Here is a 21,024-nt window from a genome sequence, read left to right as displayed (position 1 = left end):
GTGCAGAGCCTGCATGGAGGCTCAGGGAGGGGGGCGAAACAGGCCTCCCGGAAGTTCTGGAAGTAGGAGGGCCTCTGGAGGACCTCCGGAGCCCAGGGGGAGGCAGTTTTTGCCCTCCCAGAGGCTCGAGAAAAGCCTCCAGAGCCTGGGGAAGGCAAAAACGCACTCTCCCTCCCGTCATAGTGCAGGAGGCTGACTAGGCCACGCCCACCATGGCCACGCCCACCCAGCAACTCAGTGCAGAGAACCCATTGCTGAAATTTTTGAAGCCCACCCACTGAATAGAGGGAAGGGAATGTTTGTTGTCAGCCCCACTAGACAGATTAGCCAGGAAGGTTTAAATGACTATTATAGAGAATGGCTATAATAACAGAGTCTAGCAAATCCTCTTCTCCTTTCTTATGCTCCAATGAATTAGCGACGTATCTGTGAGAGTCATTTCTAAATGTTACCTTGTTCTCCTTTGGACTTAAAAAATGCTTCCACTCCCCCCCGCTTTTTTTTTACCCATGGCCCCCTTTTGTCCTTGTTTTTCTGCTCTGGCTCCCTTTCCAGATGCCTTGACCAGTAACTGGTGCATTTTCTGGTATCAAGAATAAAATATTTAATAATGCGGTCATAGCTTTTCCACGTCCCCCTTGGCAAATCCTTTGACTGCATTATACATTTTTTACCTGTGGCCCTCTGGAAATACTCTAAGGCCTCCATGGGGTCCTGTTGAGAACCATTAGCTTAGGCAACAGATCCTCCACATCTCTATCAAGATAATTTTCCTTGCTTTCTACCTATGTGGAGCCAAGGCAGAGCATAAAGATGTAGTATTTCTCAATCATTTAATGAACTGGAAAGGTAACTGACCTGAGCAGGTTTTGTCACAATTCCCAAATTACTGCCATGATAGACGTAGACTTTCCCATCACCATCCAGTGGTGCTCCAACCGCAAAATCTGGAAATCAGGAAATTAGGGCAGAGGGAAGTAAGAACCGCATATCACAGCAATTGTAATGATTTTTCAAATTTCTAGCTTGCATTGGAACTTCTAACACAGATATTGTCTCTCTTCTATTTTCTTTTCTCACAGTGTACTTCTCTAATGGTTCTCTTTCTGGGCCAAGGGCCGCCCAATACTGTCCTACACACAGGCTTTGAACCTTTGTCCCCCTGTCAGGGGTGGACTTCAAAAATGTTAGCAAAGGGTTCTCTGCCTAGTTTCTGGGTGGGCGTGGCCATCGTGGGCGTGGCCTAGTCAGCCTCCTGCACTACAGCGGAGGGGGTTGCCCCACTGAGCTTTAGAGGCTTTCCTCGAGCCTTGGGGAGGCAGAAACGGCCTCCCCAGGCTCTGGAGGCCCTCTGGAACGGGCCAGAAACGGGCCTATTCCGGCCTTCCCAAACTTCTGATAGGCCCGTTTTTCACCCTCCTCACATGCCCTGCAGTTACCTGCATCCAAAACGTGCTTGGGGGGGGGGCTCCTTGAGGGGCAAGGCCAGCCAGGAGTTGGATTTGGGGGTTCTCCGAACTGCACAGAATCTTAGCTAGAGGTTCTCCCGAACCCTTGCGAACCCCCAGCAGCCCACCCCTGCACCCTGATCCTCAGAGGCTTGCTTCCAAGGATGTATATTTTGCTTGCCCCCTCCCCAAATTCCCCCTAACCTTAACTCAAATTTACAGGTAGCACACGTAGAACCAACCTAAGAATTTGTGCCCATCTTTCCCACCAGAGGTTCGAGAATCTCACCTTGGAAACCATCTTGGTTGAGATCCCCAGTGGCACCTACGGTGATGCCAAACAAGGAGTCAGAGGTGCCATTGAGGCGAATGGGGAGGATGTTTTCCCAGCGCCCTGCCTGGTTGATGTAAACGTAGGCGGCACCCCCGATTCGTTCTTTTCGATCGAAGAAGTTTGGCGCTCCAACCACCAAGTCCATCCATCTAAAGGAAACAAGCTGTAAGTGTGGCTCACTTCTTGCTCTCTTCCTCAGATGGGTTTTCGAGCTCTGCTCCAATGTTGTCCCGCTGTGCACCTTTGCGCGCTTGGGCTAGAAAGGGCAATGGACCATCCAGTGCGAGACTAGAGTGGCACATCAAACAGAGAATGGGGCAACGAGCCTTTCGCCCATATTGATCTCTTCCTCCCACATTACTTACCCATCATGATTGAGATCTACTACAGCCAGTGAGTAGCCAAAGGACGAAGCCAGTTTCTCTCCCGAGAGGATCACCTCAGGCACTAAGCGGTTAACGTTGTCTTGATGCAGGATCACCACGGATCCAATATGATTTGCTCGGGGTGCCCCCGTTACAAAGCTCAACTCATTCTTCCTGGTTATGCCCACTCCAGAGTCTATAGAAAAGCCTGCAAACAGAGGAAGGCATACTTTGTCATTTGAGAAAGAGGTCTTAACACAACCTTTCCAGAATTTTCATTCCAAAACTTATAAGGCGAGCAATCAGATCATGAGTTTTCGATACCAGTACCAATACCAGTTCCAGACTTTAAATGTGTAAATGCACAAACATGCACACACCTGCATGCTCACGGGCACACACCATTCATAAACATCACAGGCCCAAGACCTACTTTCAATCGGTTGACATGCTTGTTCCTGAATTGTTCCTGAATTTGCCACCCTGTTTTAGCAAAGGGGGAAAAGGCTGCAAAAGGTTATGTGATGGCAACGTGTCGTCTCCAGTTTGACGCCTCTGCACCACAGTACTAAGACTGGGGAAGGGCGCTATTCTTCCTCTTTGCGAGCTATATTAAGGAAAGGGATGGCAAAATTTGCATTGAATTATAATTTAAAATAGAATTTTTAGAAGATGATGTATCACTGATATTTAATACCAGATAAGTTATCTAAGATGTATAAAGTCATGTCAAATGAATGTTGGAAGTATAAGAATAAAGAAGGGACTTTTTGTCATCTATAGTGGATTCAGTGTGATTCATATTTTAATACAGAAAATCCTGAAAATGGAGATAGACATGAAATCAGAATTTTTCCTTTTGAGACTAATGGAAAAAGAACTGGAGAAAAAAATTGGAACTTTGCTACTTGACATGTTGACAGCAGCAAGTATGCCCAAAATGGAAAGCCACTTTGATAGCTACCATGGAGGAATGGATGCAGAAGTTGATGGAATTGGCTGAAATGGCAACACTGACTACTCTGGTTAAAGAAAAGGAAAAAACCACAAGTACTTTTGTTTCCACATAGAAACCGCTTCTGAATTTTGTGCTTGATGTGGAAAAGAATGTAATTTTAATTTTGGGTTTTACAGATTAGATTGGTAAGATTTTTATAGATATGACTTGTTCTTATTATTATGGAAAAACAAAAAGTTGAGATTTGATGTTAATGCCTTATTCTACTGCAACAGAGAGGGTCGGAAGTCAATGCTTCTTTTTCTTTTCCCTACCCTTCCTCACTTCTCTCTCCCCCTTCCCCATCCCTTCCACTGCTCTTTTATTTACGTTTGTATTTTGCATTTTATAATAATTTATAACCTAATAAAAAAAATTAAAAGGAAAGGGATTGCTGGATTTCCCTAGTTTTGTCTCCCTTCCCACCAAGCATGCCAGAATGCATCCGTCATAAAGACTGTTTGGGAAAAAGAGGGAAATCAATACTTTAAAATTAGAACAGCAGGAAACACAACATCTTAACGACCAGGGAGGGGGAAAAAAGAAGTTGCTTTTATGCTTCAGGAGCCAGAGAAGAGGATAACTTAGAGAGGGAAAACCTCTTTTTAACACAAAAAACATTCCATTCTGAAAATGGCAGGCAAACTTCATAGGCTCTGCAGTCTGATTAGAGTCTCTCTTGGCCTTTTGTCTGTTGTCATTTCCCACTCCTAAGGGACTGAGAGCATTTTTGGCTTGAGTAACAGCTCTTGATCGGGAATGCAAAAGCTCCTTGAAATACATGCCCTGGTAATCTCCCAGAAGACCAAGTTTTCTATTCTAGAATCCAAGAGAAATTTATCTTTTCATCTAATTCCCAGGAAAGAGCCTGCATCCAGATTCATCTGGAAATGGAATACATAGCATGATCTGGTGGCAACTTAAAAGTCTAGGAATTCTGTTGCAGCATAAAATTTTGGGCCTAAGGTCTACTTCACCAGAAGATGATCCCAACAACAGAATATTATGTAATATAGCCCCATGATTGAGACAGCTGAGGGAGAAATAGTCATACTAAACTGATGACTGTATTCAAAATATAGCACAAAAAAAAAGTATTACCAATAGAAGAGAATATTTGTAGCTATGGGATAGTCTTTGGTGCTCTCTATGCTTGGTTGTCTTCTTACAGATGTTTCATTACCCAACTAGGTAACAAGCCCAGTGCTAGAAGAGAGCTGGGTTTGTCTTCTATCACTAATGATGTTACTTACTTATCTCTCTGTATTGGATACGGGGCAAAAGGGAGCCAGAAAATGGGTCCTTCATTTTACTTTGTCAGACCACCGTAGACTTCAGTTTCAAAAAATATTTAAAATGCCTTTAGCTGCAAAGGAGGCGAAATACTGATCAAAATGGTGAATTCCTATTTTACAAGATCAGTAGTTGCCGTTGACATCAGTTTCTGCTGGATCACAGACAGACTGTCCCAAAATCAGTGCCTTAACTCCTAAACGTGTTGTTGTTAGTTGCAAAGTTGTGTCCGATCCATCGCAACCCCATGGACGACGTTCCACCAGGCCTTCCTGTCCTCTACCATCCCATGGAGTCCATTTAAACTCACGCCTACTGCTTCAGTGACTCCATCAAGCCACCTCATTCTCTGTCGTCCCCTTCTTCTTTTGCCCTCAATCTTTCCCAGCAATAGGCTCCTCTCCAGTGAGTCCTTCCTTCTCATTTAGGTGGCCAAAGTATTTGAGTTTCATCTTCAGGATCTGGCCTTCTAAAGAGCAGTCAGGGTTGATCTCCTCTAGGACTGACCGGTTTGGTCGCCTTGCAGTCCAAGGGACTTGCAGGAGTCTTCTCCAGCACCATAGTTCAAAGGCCTCACTTCTTGGGCGCTGAGTCTTCCTTATGGTCCAACTTTCACAGTCATACATTGCAACTGGGAAAACCATAACCTTGACTATACGCACTTTTTGTTGGCAGGGTGATGTCTCTGCTTTTTAGTATGCTGTCTAGATTTGCCATAGTTTTCCTCCCTAGGAGCAAGTATCTTTTAATTTCTTGGCAGACAGGAAGACATCTTATCTGAGGCACCTGGCCACCCATTTTGTTTGGCTCCAAGTAGAAAAATGCATCTTTCTTATGCGTTTATTAACATTTTGCCATACCACTTCACAGCACTCAGGTTAGTTTCCAACCATAAAATCGCCTTAAATACTGTTATCAAAAACATAGAAATTTATATATCAACTTGGATAGGGCCACTCAAGTCTCAGAGCTGCCAAGGGAAACAAGTAGGCATTTTATATAAAGCATATAAAATACACTCCAAAAATGCAGTAAGAACGTATGGAAGTCTTTAGTTGTTTTCTAAAAACAAACAAACCAGATTCAGACCCCTTGGATGTTTTTTTCCAAAGGATTGGTACTGATATAGAGAAGGCCTGATGGCCCACATGCTCCAATGATAAATAGCACTAGCACATGAAAAATTGAGATTGCAGTATTCTACCTGCAATCAGTACCGAGCTCTCAGAACAGGACTCATCTGCACCCATTTCCAAGCTCCCTACTGCCCATCAGTGCTCTGCACCAACTAATAAGGATTGTCACATAGGGAACATTACAGTCATCCAACGTGGGAGCAGCAGGTGCACTATAAAATCAGATTAGCTCCATCTGGAAACAGCCAGAGATGATTTGCAGCTAAACCTGCACCCTGGTGCTTCTAGTCACTGGCAGCACATGCAGTTCCAGCAACAATCCGAAGCCAAAGAGCATCCTGAATATCTGCATATAGTTTTGTAGGAAGAATACCACCCAAACCACCCCTAGAGTCAAGGCCAGTTCCTGGGTTCAAGAACTAAGTAAAGGTAAAGGTTCCCCTTGCACATATGTGCTAGTCGTTCCCGACTCTAGGGAGTGGTGCTCATCTCCATTTCAAAGCCAAACAGCCAGCGCTGTCCAAAGACGTCTCCATGATCATGTGGACGGCATGACTAAACACTGAAGGTGCATGGAGCGCTGTTACCTTCCCACCAAAGGTGGTCCCTATTTTTCTACTTGCGTTTTTCCGTGCTTTTGAACTGCTAGGTTGGCAGAAGCTGGGACAAGTAACGGGAGCTCACTCTGTTACGCAGCACTAGGGATTCGAAGTGCTGAACTGCAGACCTTTCTGATCGACAAGCTCAGAGTCTTAGCCACTGAGCCACTGCGTCCTTATGTTCAAGAACTACTCATCCAGAATTGCCAACCTTCTCTACACCAGCCAAGAAGCACCATCTTGACAAGGAGGAGGGATCAAGCACGGAGTTAGCCTGGAGTCTCTGTGCAACTGCAAAAGGGTTAGGACTGACCTCCTCCCCCGTCCCCAAAGTTCCTTGGAGTCTTATCAAATTGTTCCCAAGGGAGAGCTACCAGCCTGGGGAAATTCCTCTAATGTAAGTTAAAAGGTAAAGAAATCCATGCAGATTTTACTCCATTAGCCCTTGTGACTATAGGGGGTGGGGCTCATCTGTTTCAAGGCCATTGAGACAGTGCTGTCCGAAGACACTTCTGCAGTCATGTGGCCTACATGACATCACCGAGTGCTGTTACCGTCCCTCCAAAGTGGTACCTATTTACCTACTTGCATTTGCATGCTTTCAAATTACTAGGTTGGTAGGAGCTAAGGCGAGGACAGGAGCTCACCCCATCACGTGAGACTCAGGTCTCAAACCTGGGCTGCTGGCTTTCCAGGTGACAAGCCCAGCATCTTAATCACTGAGCCACCGCATTGTTGGGAGAACATAAAAAAGTAACTAGCTTGAACTCTGCACTTGTAGGTCTGGTTGTTCAGCCTGACACACCATGTCCCTAAATAGCCCCACCTGGCAGCTCAACTGGAGTCAGGAGCAACTGATTAGCAGACCCCAATCCTGCGAAGACTTCTCACTAAGTCAAGGTGAGGTCCCAGCAGTCCTACGGGTGAGGCAGCTCCACCAGACAGAGGAGATGTTTTCACTCTGATCTGTCTGGGAGTTAATGGTAATGATAGGAGGGCAGAAGCATTGTGCTCATGTTCCATGTGCCTATTATAGGTTTCGTCCAACCTTTCATAACTTCCTGCCATGATTCTCCACATTGGTGACTCCCGGGGTATGTATGTCGGCTGAAAGATAGGGTCCACAACAACTGAAAATTAGCAGGCTGGAACGACTGCATGTTCCAGATGATCACATCCAGGAAGTCCATAGGATGGAGGGGAGATGCCAAAAAAAGTCAAGATGGCAGCCACTACTATGAGAATTAATCCCTGGCATTTTTTACATGCAGTGCATATGTGGCACATGTAAAAAACAGACGGGCCTTCACATAGTCATAGCTGCTATCTTGATTTTTTTTAACTTTTCCATGAATGCGACCGATTACATTCTCCCCACACACACAAACACACACATACATATGCACCTGGTCACATACCTGTCTCTCTCACACCTCACATGCACTTACACACACACAATGCCAAATGCTTTGACATAAAGCATATGCGACATAGAATGGAAGCATGCAGATGTAGATACATTTCATAATGTATTTTGAGCCCAGTGGTTTATGCTCCTTAAACTCCAGAATATCCAATATGCCTTTGGAAGCAGACAAAATAATGTGGCATTTCTCTACTAACTCTTTTAACGTAGCTTTAAAAGAAAAAAACCTTCCACTTTTTAGGTGTGATATTCTTGATGCCCATGTTCGTGAAACAGCCTATTGAAACAGGCTGCACTGAGAAAGCTGAATAACATTATTAAGCTATTTACTGTATTGCTTTTCCGGGAACCCCTATCCTTAGCCAAATGCTCCCTGTTACAGCAGCCTGTTTAAAAAAAAAACAACATGATAAAGATTCCTGTTCTTTTACAGTTAGAGCTGCAGCAGGAGCTGGGACTGATGCCCTCTGCTGGTTGAAAGTAGCAGGACTTGAGAATTTGATTGCCATATATTTGGGGGAGGCGGAGAAGGGTGGGGAATGACAAAACACAACAGAAGGGGAAAACAACAGAAACTAGCTAAAAATAATAGTGGGGAGGAAGAGGCAGAAATCACGAAGACGGGCACACCAACACCTTACAAACCTAAGTAGCTATTCTGGGCTACGTCTCCAACAGTCCCGGGGACCCGTTCGCTGGTATCTGGCGTTTTATAGACCAACTGATCAGGGTCTGAGCTATCAATGTTTGTCACAAACAATATCCCTGCAAGGCCAATGGAAGGAGAGAGAGAGAGAGGAGAGAGATGGTTAGCGGAATGAGAAAGTTTGGCGCCCAGGCAGGGAAACACCACAGAGCATTGGGCAGGAGTCAGGGGATTTCCAGGGCTTGGGTTGTGCTCACACACTATCGCCCCAGTTACAACCCAGGGCACATATTGTTGCAGATCCTATTGTTCTGCTTCCCAGATATAATTGCCCAGGTCCAAAGGACACTATAGCAGCTTGTTACAAGTGAAATTTACTCTTCCAATCAAGACTGAGTTTGGGATAACGTTTATAGCCAGACTTTAATTCTCCCCGGGTGAATATTTCGCTTCTCACCCACCCACCCCCAAGCACCCTGCCCTGTGATCGCCTGTCTGATTGCTCTGTAGTGTTCCACCTGCTGGGCACAACCCCGTACCGAGGTAGCTGTGAGCTGGCAAGGGGATGAGCGAGGGGTCCTGGTCCTTTTCTCCCCCGGCTTCATACGGCCCATCATCGTAGTGACTGAAATCCAAGACACTCAGCTCTGCCCGTATGGTCCCTGCCAAACCAAACACCTGTTAATGATGGGCAGAGTGAGGGAGAAATTGGAGAAAATGGCCAGTCTCACAGGATAGTAGGAAAACAAGAGTGTTGTTCAGATTTGCCCTTCTGTAGGGGTGACTGAAGAGGCCCACGGCTGGTTATCAAATCTACAGGGAGGATCTAGGCAAAGGCTTAAAACGAGGTTTGCCCTCTGGAATAATGCTGGAGCAAAGAGCAGAAGACACAATGAGCATTTCTCAGGGACACCAAGCCTTAGATTTGCTTGTCACAAGCCCATTGGTTCCATCAAAGATCCTGGGGCTTAGCCTGTCTTTGCAGCAGCTGTGTTGTGCTGTGCTGTGGTAATTGTGCCCATGATCTGCTCTTTCTGGCACAGCAGAATACTCCTGCCAGTACTGGTCATGTTGCGGATGTCAGATCCTCCAGAGGCAATGCATTAGATTTCAAAACCCTCCACACAATCCCTGTAAAATTGGAGGGCTACGACAGTGATGGCTAACCTTTTTCTAAAAGTGTGCCAAACTGTATGTGGCGCACTATTCCATGCATGCACCCACCCACCTGTGCATGCCCAAACAACTCCCACACATGCGCGCATGAACCCCGAGGGGGATTTTCACCCTCCCCAGGCTCCGGAGGCTTTCCTGAAGCCTGGGAGGGCGAAAAGAGCCTCCCCTGTGGGAGCCAGGGGAAGCAGTTTGTCCTCCCTAGACTTCAGAAAAGCCTCTGGAGCCTGGGGAGGGCAAAAAACAGGCCCACGGGAAACGAACTTCCAGTTGACCCATTGGGCCTGTTTTTTGCCCTCTCTAGGCTCCAGAGGCTTCCTGGGGAGCCTGGGGAGGGTGAAAACGGCCCAATGGACCCAACCAGAGCTGAGGACTGCCATACCAGCAAATATGGCTCTGGGTGTCATAGGTTTGCCATCACGGGCCTAGGAGATACACCCACCCAGTGCCATTCAGGATAGAAATACGTAAACCGCCACCCCTGCCCCCCTTGATGGGCGTCCTATAAGTCACTTAGGAGGACATATTCCCAGATTTGGGTACCAACTGATGAGGGCATAAATGGTACCCACAGCCATCCTATTTGTTTGGGGAAGAATATCTGCAGCTTCAAATGGGGGGCTACGGTATGATTGAGCTGCCTGCCGAGATGTGGGTCGGGGCTACCTGACTTAATAATACTCTTTGTTGAAAGCAAAGGCTTACCCTTCCAGTTGTATGTGCCAGGTGCCCCAAAGAGGATGTAATGGTCTATCTGCAGTGAAGCCCGTGGCTATTCCCTGCTGGCAGTAGCCAAAGCGTTCGTGCCCTGTTCGCGCCCCTTGACAGAATTTCCACTCGCCACCATCCAGTTCATCGGCCACTTGCAGCCCTTCGCTGAGTACGTAACAACGGCCAATCACGTGGCCTCGTCTCCAGAGACTCGTTCACACGGTTGCGTGTTTCATATAAGTGAGCGCAGGTCTGGATTCATGGGAGGAGAAAAGAGACATGGCAGAGAGAGGTTAGAAGTATGGGTGGCCTCTAGACTCTCTGCACATACTTTGGTTTGTAGAAGAAGGCATCAGGGAGTTCATGGACTTCCCTGGAATGTACCATTTCAGGCTATGAATGGGGATGGGCCATAAGCCCCTCTTTTGCAGTGCCTAAGCACTGGGTAAGAGCTTTAATCAGGGTTTTAACCTATATCTGAGGTAACTTTATCTAGAGGTAGGGAAGCTCCAAAGCAAGGCACAATAATTATCAAATAATCGTCCAAATGTGAATTACAGGTAAACAGATAACAGTGATAATTTCAAGACAAGATTTTAAACGTTTTGCCAAGTTGACAATGCCTAACACTCGCTCTGAGATTGATTCAGTGATGGAAAAGCTAATGCTATTTTCATTGATGATGGATGGATAGAAACACACAATAGAAAGCACTAGACAATTGCATTTTCTTTCCCTACAATTGCTCAGGAGGCCCCAACGTATCACATACACCTTAGCCCACACCTCATGACTAGAGGGTGTGTACTGATATTCAGACCCACTTCATGGACATCACTGGTGAAATACGTGTGACAAATTTGTCACTGTGTGAATGGATTTAAACATGAATAAAAATGATATGTATTAGTTCCTGGAAGGTACCACTTCAGGCTATGAATGGGAGGTATCCCAACGTCTTTCTAGGACTGTGGCAGGTAAGTTAGAACTATACTTGAAAAATGTGCTCTATAAACCATGGATGCTCTATAAATTATCCTGCAATTGATGGAGTTGAAAGCTGAAGTCTATAAGTCAGGCCCTGTTCACCAGTGAGGTTCAAAAGATGCATTTCTCACCACAGAGTAGCCACCCCAAACTTTTATGTAGAAAAACATAATCCAAACAGGGTTTGGGAAGAGTATCTTTGGTTTTCACTGTGTTTTATGGTTTGTTCTGAGCAATGGTGAAATTCATTTTTTTTTACTATCAGTTCTGTGGGCGTGGCTTGGTGGGCGTGGCAGGGAAAGAATACTGCAAAATCCTCATTCCCTTCCCACTCCTGGGGCCAGCCAGAGGTGGCATTTGCTGGTTCTCCAAACTACTCAAAATCTCTGTTACCGGTTCTCCAGAACCTGTCAGAACCTGCTGAATTTCGCCCCTGGTTGTGAGCCACCTAGAGTCATTATATGGGATAGGCGGCCATTTAAGTAAATAAATATATAAATCTAAGCATAAACAATAGTCCATGAAACTCCTCGGACGAGCCTTGGATGCCCTGATATACTGTATGAATTCTCCCTACTAATATTATTAAATCAGTGCAAAAGGAAGACCTGACAGCCCCTTTCTATACGTGGTGAAGAATTTATTTATTTAATTTCAATAGCCACCCAAATTAACCAAGAATTATTGGTATAAGGATTTTTATTATTATTCATCTAAAACTGTCCCCCTTACAGTCAATATTCACACTGGTAGTTATTTCAAATGAGTTGTAATTTCTTTGGACTCAAGGTTGGCTTATCTATAACTTCATGGATTATTTTTCCTGACAACAACCTAGACATGTTTTACAATTGTCATGTTGTATTTTTAAAAAACCTTTCAGTCTAGCTTACATCCCTGGTTTTCCCTAATATTCTCGTTCAAATAATAACAGACCAATCCTGCTCCACTTTTTAAAAATCAGCCAGATACAGTACTCATATTCCAGCTTTCCCAGCATAATGTCCATGTAATGTGTTGAAATCTTAGGTCCAGAAAGTTAGCCTGGTTAAAGATTCTTTGAAAATGTCTCGACAGTATTAGGCTAGGAAAAGGTTTTCTTAGCATGTATTAAGTTATTTTCAAGCATTTCTAGGAAGACAACACATCTTTATATTAGATAGCTTGAGTTGTACGAATGCTACCAAGTAGGTAGGATTCTTTAACCTTCCCTGTGGACTCCAATTTCAGCTATACAATTTTTTTCTGTAGTCAGAACACAGTGTTAGAATATGTTACATGATTTATTCAACAAGTGTGAAAGGTGATTGCAGTGTAAAGGAGTTCCTTTCACCCGAATATTAAGCACAATTTTACTTCTGTGAACACAGCAAGAAAGCTTTCTTTCTATTTTAATCTTCTCCAACTTCACTCTTCACAATCCAACACATTTGAAATCTTCGGGTTTCTCCATTTCCCCCAATCCACGTCTCTTTCCTCATAGCTGAGCATGCTGCCTCCTCATAAACTCAGATTTATGCAATTTAGCTATGCCAGGCTGGATCCTGTTAGGTTACTTGGCCAGAACCAAAGAGGTTAAACAGAATGACCACCCACCCATCCAGTCATGGCCACTGACCACAATCTTTCCTCCGGGGCCTTGGCTGTTGACACTAACACCCAGCCACTGGTTCTCCTTGCTCTCCTTCTTCAGGTCAACTGCAAAGTGGGAAAGAAATGGAGAGATATTAAGGAAGGAAAATTATTTCTTCCATGGTGGCGCAGTGGTTAGAGTGCAGTACTGCAGGCTACTTCTGCTGACTGCCAGCTGCCTGCAAGTTGGCAGTTCAAATCTCACCAGGCTCAAGGTTGACTCAGACTTCCATCCTTCTGAGGTGGGTAAAATGAGGACCCAGATTGTTGGGGGGGGGCAATAGGCTGGCTCTATAAACCGCTTAGAGAGGGCTGTAAACCACTGTGAAGCGGTATATAAGTCTAAGTGCTATTGCTATTGCAATTATTTAATCCTTTGTTACTGGGGCTTGATCTTTGCTTTATATCAGGGGTGTCAAACTTGATCTACAGAGGACTTGATCTTTGCTTTATATCACGGGTGTCAAACTTGAGCTGGATGTGTCCTGTGCTGCCCATGCCCACCCATTTTAGCAAAGGTGGGAGAGTCGTGATACATCACATGATGGCATGAGTTTGACACCTCTGTTTTATATGATACAACAAATAGAAAAGTGGCTAAGGTACAGACAGATAGTGGTGTTAAAATGCTTTTTAATCTATGAGCTGACAAAAAAACCCATGATACTTTAATGGCCAAGGAGGGTAGTTTCCAATGACCAAAGAGGGCTATCTTGAGCAGCCAATAGGATCTAGACAGGTTTCTTCCCGACTATATCATCAATGAAGTGTGATATATTGCATCCCCAGCAAAAAGAGATGAGGAAAATCTTAAATCTGGAAGAGGTGCCACGTTTAGGAAGACATGAGGATATATCCTTAGGCTAAAATTAAACTGATTAGGCAGCATTTTCCTTTAGTTCTTCCTTGGCAAAAAAAAAAAATACACACAGAGGGAGATACACACAGCATTACTCATTAAACAATCTCAATTTCTTGAATTGAAAGTAGCTGTGTGGCTCTGAATTGGATCACAGTTACAGAAATGGGGCTTTAACTCTCTTCTGTATCCGATTCCACCAAAGCTTTTATTAGCTACACAGAGGAAAATGTGTAAGTATCTGTTCTTCCATAAGTTCTAAGGACTTTAACAGGAGCAATTTTGACCATGTCTGCAGCATGGGATAAAAAGTTAATCTCCCTCCCAGCCTCCTTGCTCCACTTCAAGTTACAGCTGCACTTAAGACAACTGCAAAAACTCCCCTCTGTCACTGCAGGGGAATGTGCCCATCTGGGAACATTTTTGACAATAACAATGAGAAATCAGAATGAGGAAGTAGGACAAGGTTCTATGCTGGAAAGGTGCCCAATCGGGACCAATCATCAGCTCCATGACCGTTCTTCATCCTTGCCTCATGAGTAACACAGATCAGCAAGGAATTGCCCCCGAGAGCACATACTGAGTCTAATGCAACTCAGCCTTTTCCTTTTAAAGAAATGCAAATTGCCAAGTTGTAATCATGTTGGCTTCTCTGGAAATCACATATTTTAACTATGCTTCCCAACAGAAGCATTTATGGACAGAGAGAAGTCAAGAGGGCAGATGACAAAAGCAGCATTGTCCTATACCAGTGATGGTGAATCTTTTTCTTATGGGTTGCCAAAATTGCATGCACACTATCGCACGCACACTATCGCACGCATGCAGCAATGAAATCCTCCCCGCCCACCTGTGCATGTGTGTGTGACCTCCTTGCGCATGTGCGTGCGATCTCCCCCGGGCTCCGGAGGCTTTTCTGAAGCCTAGGGAGAGTGACAACGGCCTCCCCCGGAAGCCGAAAACTGATCATTTCCGAACTTCTGGTTGGCCCGTTGGGGGCGTTTTTTGCTTTCCCCAGCCTCCGGAGGCTTTCCTAAAGCCTGGGGAAGGCAAAACCAGCATCCCCTGGCCCTCCGGAAGGGCGGAAAATCAGCTGGCCGGCACGCACATGCACGCTGGAGCTGACGGCTGACGTGCCAGCAAATATGGCTCTGCGTGCCACCTGTGGCACGTGTGTCATAGATTCACCATCACGGTCCTATACTGTTGGGGAGTCAAACTGGCGGCCTGTAGGCCAGATGCGTCACACACAGACCACGCCCACTCCAGCTCCACAAAAGAAAAAAACATCGCAAAACGTCACGTGACGGCAATGTGATGCTGGGAGTTTGACACCCATTTCCTACTGTGATGCAAGTCCCACCCCTTTTCTACATGTGTCATGACTTCATACAAAAATGGTAGAGCTTGTATCATGTTGAGGAGGTCCTGCTTTTGTCATTTTGATAAAAGCTTTCAATCCTGCAAACAGCTATGTTTCCCACCGCGATAATAGTCTCCTGGTGTGTTGATCCCACCTTCCCAACACCTAGATTACAGGTGTCAAACTTGTGACATCACAATGCCGTCACATGACATTTTTTCCCCCTTCACAGAGCTGGAGTGGGCTTGGCCTACACATGATGCATCCGTCCTGTGGGCCACCAGTTTGACACCCCTGACCTAGATAGATGGCCAAGGGAAGTGAAATCCAATGTATTTAGAAGACAATAGTTGGCGAAGTGACTTACACTATATTGCCAAAAGTATTTGCTCACAACTGCTTCTGATTATTTGGATGGGTGAGCGAATACTTTTGGCAATATAGTGTATGTTTAACTAGCGGCTGGCAACTGAGACCTTCTGCATGTTTAACATTTAATTATCATGTGTTTTGGGTCACAGGCCCTGCACTGGAAAAAATTATATGCTTACCCCTTTAGTAAACTCAGCAGGAATCACAGATGGGTTTAGGACAACTTGCCACAGCCAATTTGGCGTGACCAGCTCACCACGGCCAGCTCACCCCTGCCATGTCACTGCAGCCAATCTGGTGCAGTCATCTTATCACAGGGTTGTCTTGCCAATCTGGGTAGTCTGCGATCAGAAAGGGACCACTTGCCATAGCCAACGTGCTGAGGCCATTTCACTTCCGCCAACAGGGCAACACACTGCAGTCACGATAAATGTTATCTGCCACTGTTTCTTCAACATTATTTCCATGATTTCCAGTGTAAAATCTTTGAGGTATCCGGCATGCATTGTTCCATAGCAAGATCTCCCATGGAGAGTTGCCTTGCAGCAAGTTGGCCGTGGAGATATGGTCACAGTGAGTTAGCTACATGGCAAGTTGTCCCATTCTGATTGCAGACAAAACAGATTCCGAACTGACTCCAGTTTAAGCCTGATCCAAATCAGAGAAGGAAGGTTGCTATGTGGAAGGAAGAGTTCATTTTCACCTCCATTTAACCATACTGTTCCATACCTCCCTCATCAATGGACACACGCTCACAGTCCTTAGTTTCGTAGGTCAAAGGACAGGCATATAAGCCACCGGTTCTTTGGGCCTGTTGATCGGGCAAAGCAGTAGCCTGTGGCGCTCCCACCAACAGCCTGAAAGAAATGGAGGAGAAAGTTAGAGGGATTGAAAGAAGATGGGAAGGAGCAAAGATGGGAGGTCATGTGAGCTCTTTACTGAGTGCTCTGTATCTGGACAGCTGTGGCACACTAAGGGAAGCATTGGATTATTCAGTCAAGCCCTTCATTGAATGTGGGCTAGCACCTTGGTCCTTTGCAGTCCTGCTGTTTCATAAAATGGTTTCATAAACCTCTTATAATTTTGCCAAGTATCTTCTTCACGGTTTTATTCTTTACATCTTGCATCCTATTACACTGGATTATTTTTAATAACGAAAACGAAAAGCAGATAGTCAGTTGTATAAACAAACTAAAGTGTTGGTTTTTAAGAAGGAAAAAAAGTACTGCATAATGGAAACAGATTAATGCAAAAAGAAGCATCAATAAAAAGAGAAAACAGAGGACTGGAACTAAAGGAAAGCCACGGATCTGCAGGATTGAAAGAAAATAAGGGAAAGGTTGAATTATGGTTAAAAAAAATGAGACGGATGGATAGATGATTTCTCCTTTTTGTTGTTCTGATTTGTTTTTCATTTCTCTCTCTTTTCTTTTTTTAGGTGGGTGACATGAGTAGAAATCAGATAGGATAGAAAGAAAAAGCAATAAAGGGTGACAGAAGCTAGAATAAGTGATAGAAATAAGGGGGAATATTAGTGTATACATTTTTATATAATAAAATAAAAGTAACAACAAAAGAAAACATGGAATAATTGAATAACCATTGATTGCCACCTAATGTAAAGGTGTATTATTATTAGATAAACATGTTGGTTGAATGTAATAATTATGATTTAACTTTATCAGTTTTACTTGTATTAGAATGTATGACACCCAGGTACCACACTGTTCACACATTGATTTGATATATTTGTAAAAAATTAAAAAAAAATTAAAAAAACTTTGCATGGATGTACAGGAAAAAGAAATTATTATTGTGATGGATACAAAGATGTGAGAGAGGTAAATAAAGAGGGCTGAAATCACACTTGGGAAGCAGATTTTTTTTTTTTTGCTGAGTTGGCAAAAGCTGATAGTCTCCTTTCCCCTTCACGCTAAGCCGCTGCGACCTTGAGTATTCCCCCTTCTGACATTAATGTGCGTTCTGAAAAGATCAATTAGTTAAAGAGAGAATAAATCCTATCCTAGGCATTTTTGTCAGGAACACATATAGGCGGGGAAGGAGGCAGTGGACAGCTGGGGGGAAGGGGGGAGAGTATTCATACTGTTTTGCCTAAAGCAGATACAGGGCCCACTTCAGCTCCTGACCACATGTCACCTGTTTCTCCATCTCCATCACAGCTGTCCTTTCCCTCCATCTCCATCACAGCTGTCCTTTCCCTCCAGCAACCAGTATTCCTAATGAGGGGCATGATGCCACTTGGAACAGCCACCACAACCCATTTCATGCTTGCATTCCTGACCAAAACAGCTGTATTTTTGCCCACCCAAGACAAAATTTCACCCACAAAGTTAAGAGTTCCCATGCTGAATCACATTCGCGGCATCCCTTTCTTTTCCAAACGATTACATTTCCTATTAGTGCTATTTATTTGTTCACGCAGGCTGGATTCACACATTTGTGTGAAGCCATAATGACATGGCAGGTTTGTCTGTGATTCAGTATCTTGCGTGGATGCAGCCATTCAATAAAATATGGATAAGCTACCTTGTTCTTATTTGTATGTCACTCTTAAATGAGAAAAGGAGAAAATCAGAATGCTACAGGACATAGATAGGAGTTAATTATTAGCCTGAGTGCCAGCTGGGTCATCAGAATACGAGGGTTGATGGAGGCTGAAACTGCTGAAACAAAGACAAAATCTTAGCCAACTCTAGAAGAACAAGAGCTTCATTGTCTTTCTATTCTCTTCTACATTTTTGTTCCCTTTTTGGTACAGAAAAAAATTAGGTTTAGGTGACTAATCTCTTTCTATAGTGAAGTTCAACCTGCTTGGCCCACTGCAGATGTTTAATCATCCCTCACCCCACCCTGAGTGAAAATGATAGCTTCCCAGCCTCCTTTCCAGCAAGTGGGAGGAATTGAAAATGGCCACACCCCTTCTTTTACTAAGACATTGGTAATGCTGCAGCTGTTGCCACACAGGGATAAGTCACCTCCCTAGGGAGTGGGTAATTCATACAGCCTGACACACTAAACCAGGGGTGTCAAACTCAACTTCATTGAGGGCTGCATCAGGGTTGTGTTTGACCTCAGGGGGCCAGGGTGAGTGTGGCCTGCTCAATGTCACTCATGTCGGAGGCACCTGTGGCTGCCCACGGTGCCTCTGCCAGCGAAAACGGGCTCCTGAGCTCCGTTTCCGGCTTGGACAGCCTCCTGCAATCCTCTGCCAGCTAAAATGGAGCTTGCGAGGTCCGTATGCGTAAAATATCTTCATAAGTAAAATCTTCATAAGGAGCACTATTGCTCAGCAGCAGGTGACATAGGAATAGAGGAGATTGTTGGATTTTGAGATGTGAAACAAAATCTCTCTTGTTCTTATTTCATACACATTTTAGAGAAGATTCAGGTATCTCTAGAACTACAGGAGTTTTGCAGAAGTCCCAAGGAGAAACAATAAACCCAACTGTAGCTTTCCCTGCACAATTATGCACGCACCACACAGAAGTGCCCACAAATCTCAGAAACATCTCAAATTTGTTCTCTGCAAAAAGAGCAAACCCACAAAATCCACCCACCCTCCCTCTCTCTCTCAACACATGGACATTCATATGGGTTCATTTCATTATACTGGAGGTCACCGAATGAAATAGAAAATCATTGCAGGGGGGAAATGCTTACGTTTCAAGAAGCCCAGCATTGTAACTTTGTGGGCATTTCCAAACCATAGATTAGAAATTGGAAATATGGGTTCTTTACTTGGAGAAAAAAGGCAATTTCAAGAACTCATGGCATAACCTGAATCTGCATAGTAGTAACGTGGCTTCCATCTACCATCACTTCTATAATCCCTCAAAAGTTCATTGTCAAACCTGCCACCCTCCCAATGCTGAAAATACTGGGCAAAAGTCATTGCTTTCAGTCCAAGCCAGTGGTGGGATTCAGCCAGTTTGCACCTATTTGGGAGAACCGGTTGTTAACTTTCTAAGCAGTTGGGAGAACCAGTTGTTGGAAGAAATCTCATTTGGTTTTTCCCCACTTTACAGAGCTAATCCTGTAAGGAAGGCAGGAAGGAAACATTCTGGTGTTGTTTCTACCCTAATCTTTATTTCCCTGCTTACAGAAACTGCCTCTCCGGTTAACTCTTATTACATTGTAACAGCTAAGATGAAGCACCCATGACATGAGTAATGTTGAGTTGACCACACCCACACAGTCACATGACCACCGAATTCCTTGGGGGGGGGTTGAAAGATGACCATCAAGCCATCTTTCTCTCAGAAACCTGAAGCTCAGGAACCATGATGAGGCAGGAATGGTTGCAACTGCAAAACTGGGCCATCCACAACTGAGTCATGCATTTAAGAAAAAAAGAAACTAGTTTTACTGTAATTGAGCCAGAACTAAACTGGCTGAGTTCTCTCTTACAGCTGACTAGATATCTACAGCTGCATTCAAACTGGTGCACTGTTCCCATGTGCCTAAGTCCAGGGCAACCCTGAATGGTAAAGCACGTGACAGAAGACACATGGTTTACATACGTTCATCCAGCATTAGGACAAATGCATGACGTTGGGTTTTGCACTGTGATATCATGATGTTCATTTCATCATTTTTGCATCCTTTCATACTTACGTATGTGTGGAAATGTCTTTAAGCGGACCAGGATTGCATAACCTAGATCTTCCTTTGTATCATACAATATTAATAGTTAGGGCTAGGAAGGACAGTCCGCTTAAACTTTGGTAAGTTACCTTGAGATGAAGAAAAGGAAGAACTCACAATATAGATCTGGAGCATGACAAAGTTACAATGGCACTGAAAAAGTGACTTATGACCATTTTTCACACTTACGACCGTTGCAGGATCCCCATGGTCATATGATCAAAATTCAGATGCTTGGCAACTGATTTATAATTATGACGATCATGACGGTTGCAATGTCCTGGGATCATATGATCCCCTTTTGTGACTCTTCTGACAAGCAAAGTTAATGGGGAAGCCACATTCATTTAACAACTATGACATCAATTTAACTGCAATAATTCACTTAACAAATGCTTCACTTAGCAACAGAAATGTTGAGCTCAATTGTGGTCATAAATTTAAGACTACCTGTATTGTCAAAATCACCTGGTAAGACATCTGAACTGATCGATCAAGGCTCCTCCTACAGGCCTTGAAGTATAATACAAATACTTCCACCCAACCCCTGAAAGCTTCTCACAGCCTTCTTTCAAATAAATGCATACAGATCTGTAACCTTAAATGTGCTTCTTCAAAAAACATAGCAGAGGAGAGGTAGCTGTTTTTTATATTTTATTAGCAATGGTTTGCAAACTTAGATAAGATTCTGAGCCAAACCTTGCTTTGTTTCACTCTCCCTCCCCTTTCTGACATATTGCCTTTCACAAGCCAGAAAACTAGGGGTGGGATTCTTTTTTTTTTTACTACCGGTTCTATGGGCGTGGCTTGGTGGGTATGGCTTGGTGGGGGGGTCATGTGACTGAGTGGGTATGGCCAACTCTACATGAGTAACATCGAGCAGATTGGCAGGTGGGTGGGGGGGTATGGCTTGGTGGGGGGGTCATGTGACTGAGTGGGCATGGCCAACTCTACATGAGTAACATTGAGCAGATGGGCGGGTGGGCGGGGTGAACGGCAACCACAGTGCCCAGGCAGG

General features: G+C 44.4%; 1 protein-coding gene across 1 annotated transcript in view; it reads right to left on the bottom strand.

The window, feature by feature from the left end:
* The window catches only part of ITGA7 (integrin subunit alpha 7), a 65,910-nt gene that overhangs the window by 22,722 nt on the left and 22,164 nt on the right, over positions 1-21,024 (bottom strand). The window contains 9 exon segments of the mRNA XM_032212174.1: positions 859-947; positions 1,738-1,931; positions 2,148-2,355; positions 8,784-8,906; positions 10,123-10,168; positions 10,170-10,322; positions 10,324-10,380; positions 12,734-12,813; positions 16,071-16,198. Coding sequence (XP_032068065.1) covers positions 859-947; positions 1,738-1,931; positions 2,148-2,355; positions 8,784-8,906; positions 10,123-10,168; positions 10,170-10,322; positions 10,324-10,380; positions 12,734-12,813; positions 16,071-16,198 — 1,078 coding nt within the window.

Source organism: Thamnophis elegans, chromosome 2, assembly GCF_009769535.1.
Source record: "Thamnophis elegans isolate rThaEle1 chromosome 2, rThaEle1.pri, whole genome shotgun sequence".
NCBI lineage: Eukaryota > Metazoa > Chordata > Lepidosauria > Squamata > Colubridae > Thamnophis > Thamnophis elegans.
The sequence above is the reverse complement of the archived record's forward strand: the minus strand, read 5'-3'. Positions and strand labels throughout refer to the sequence as shown.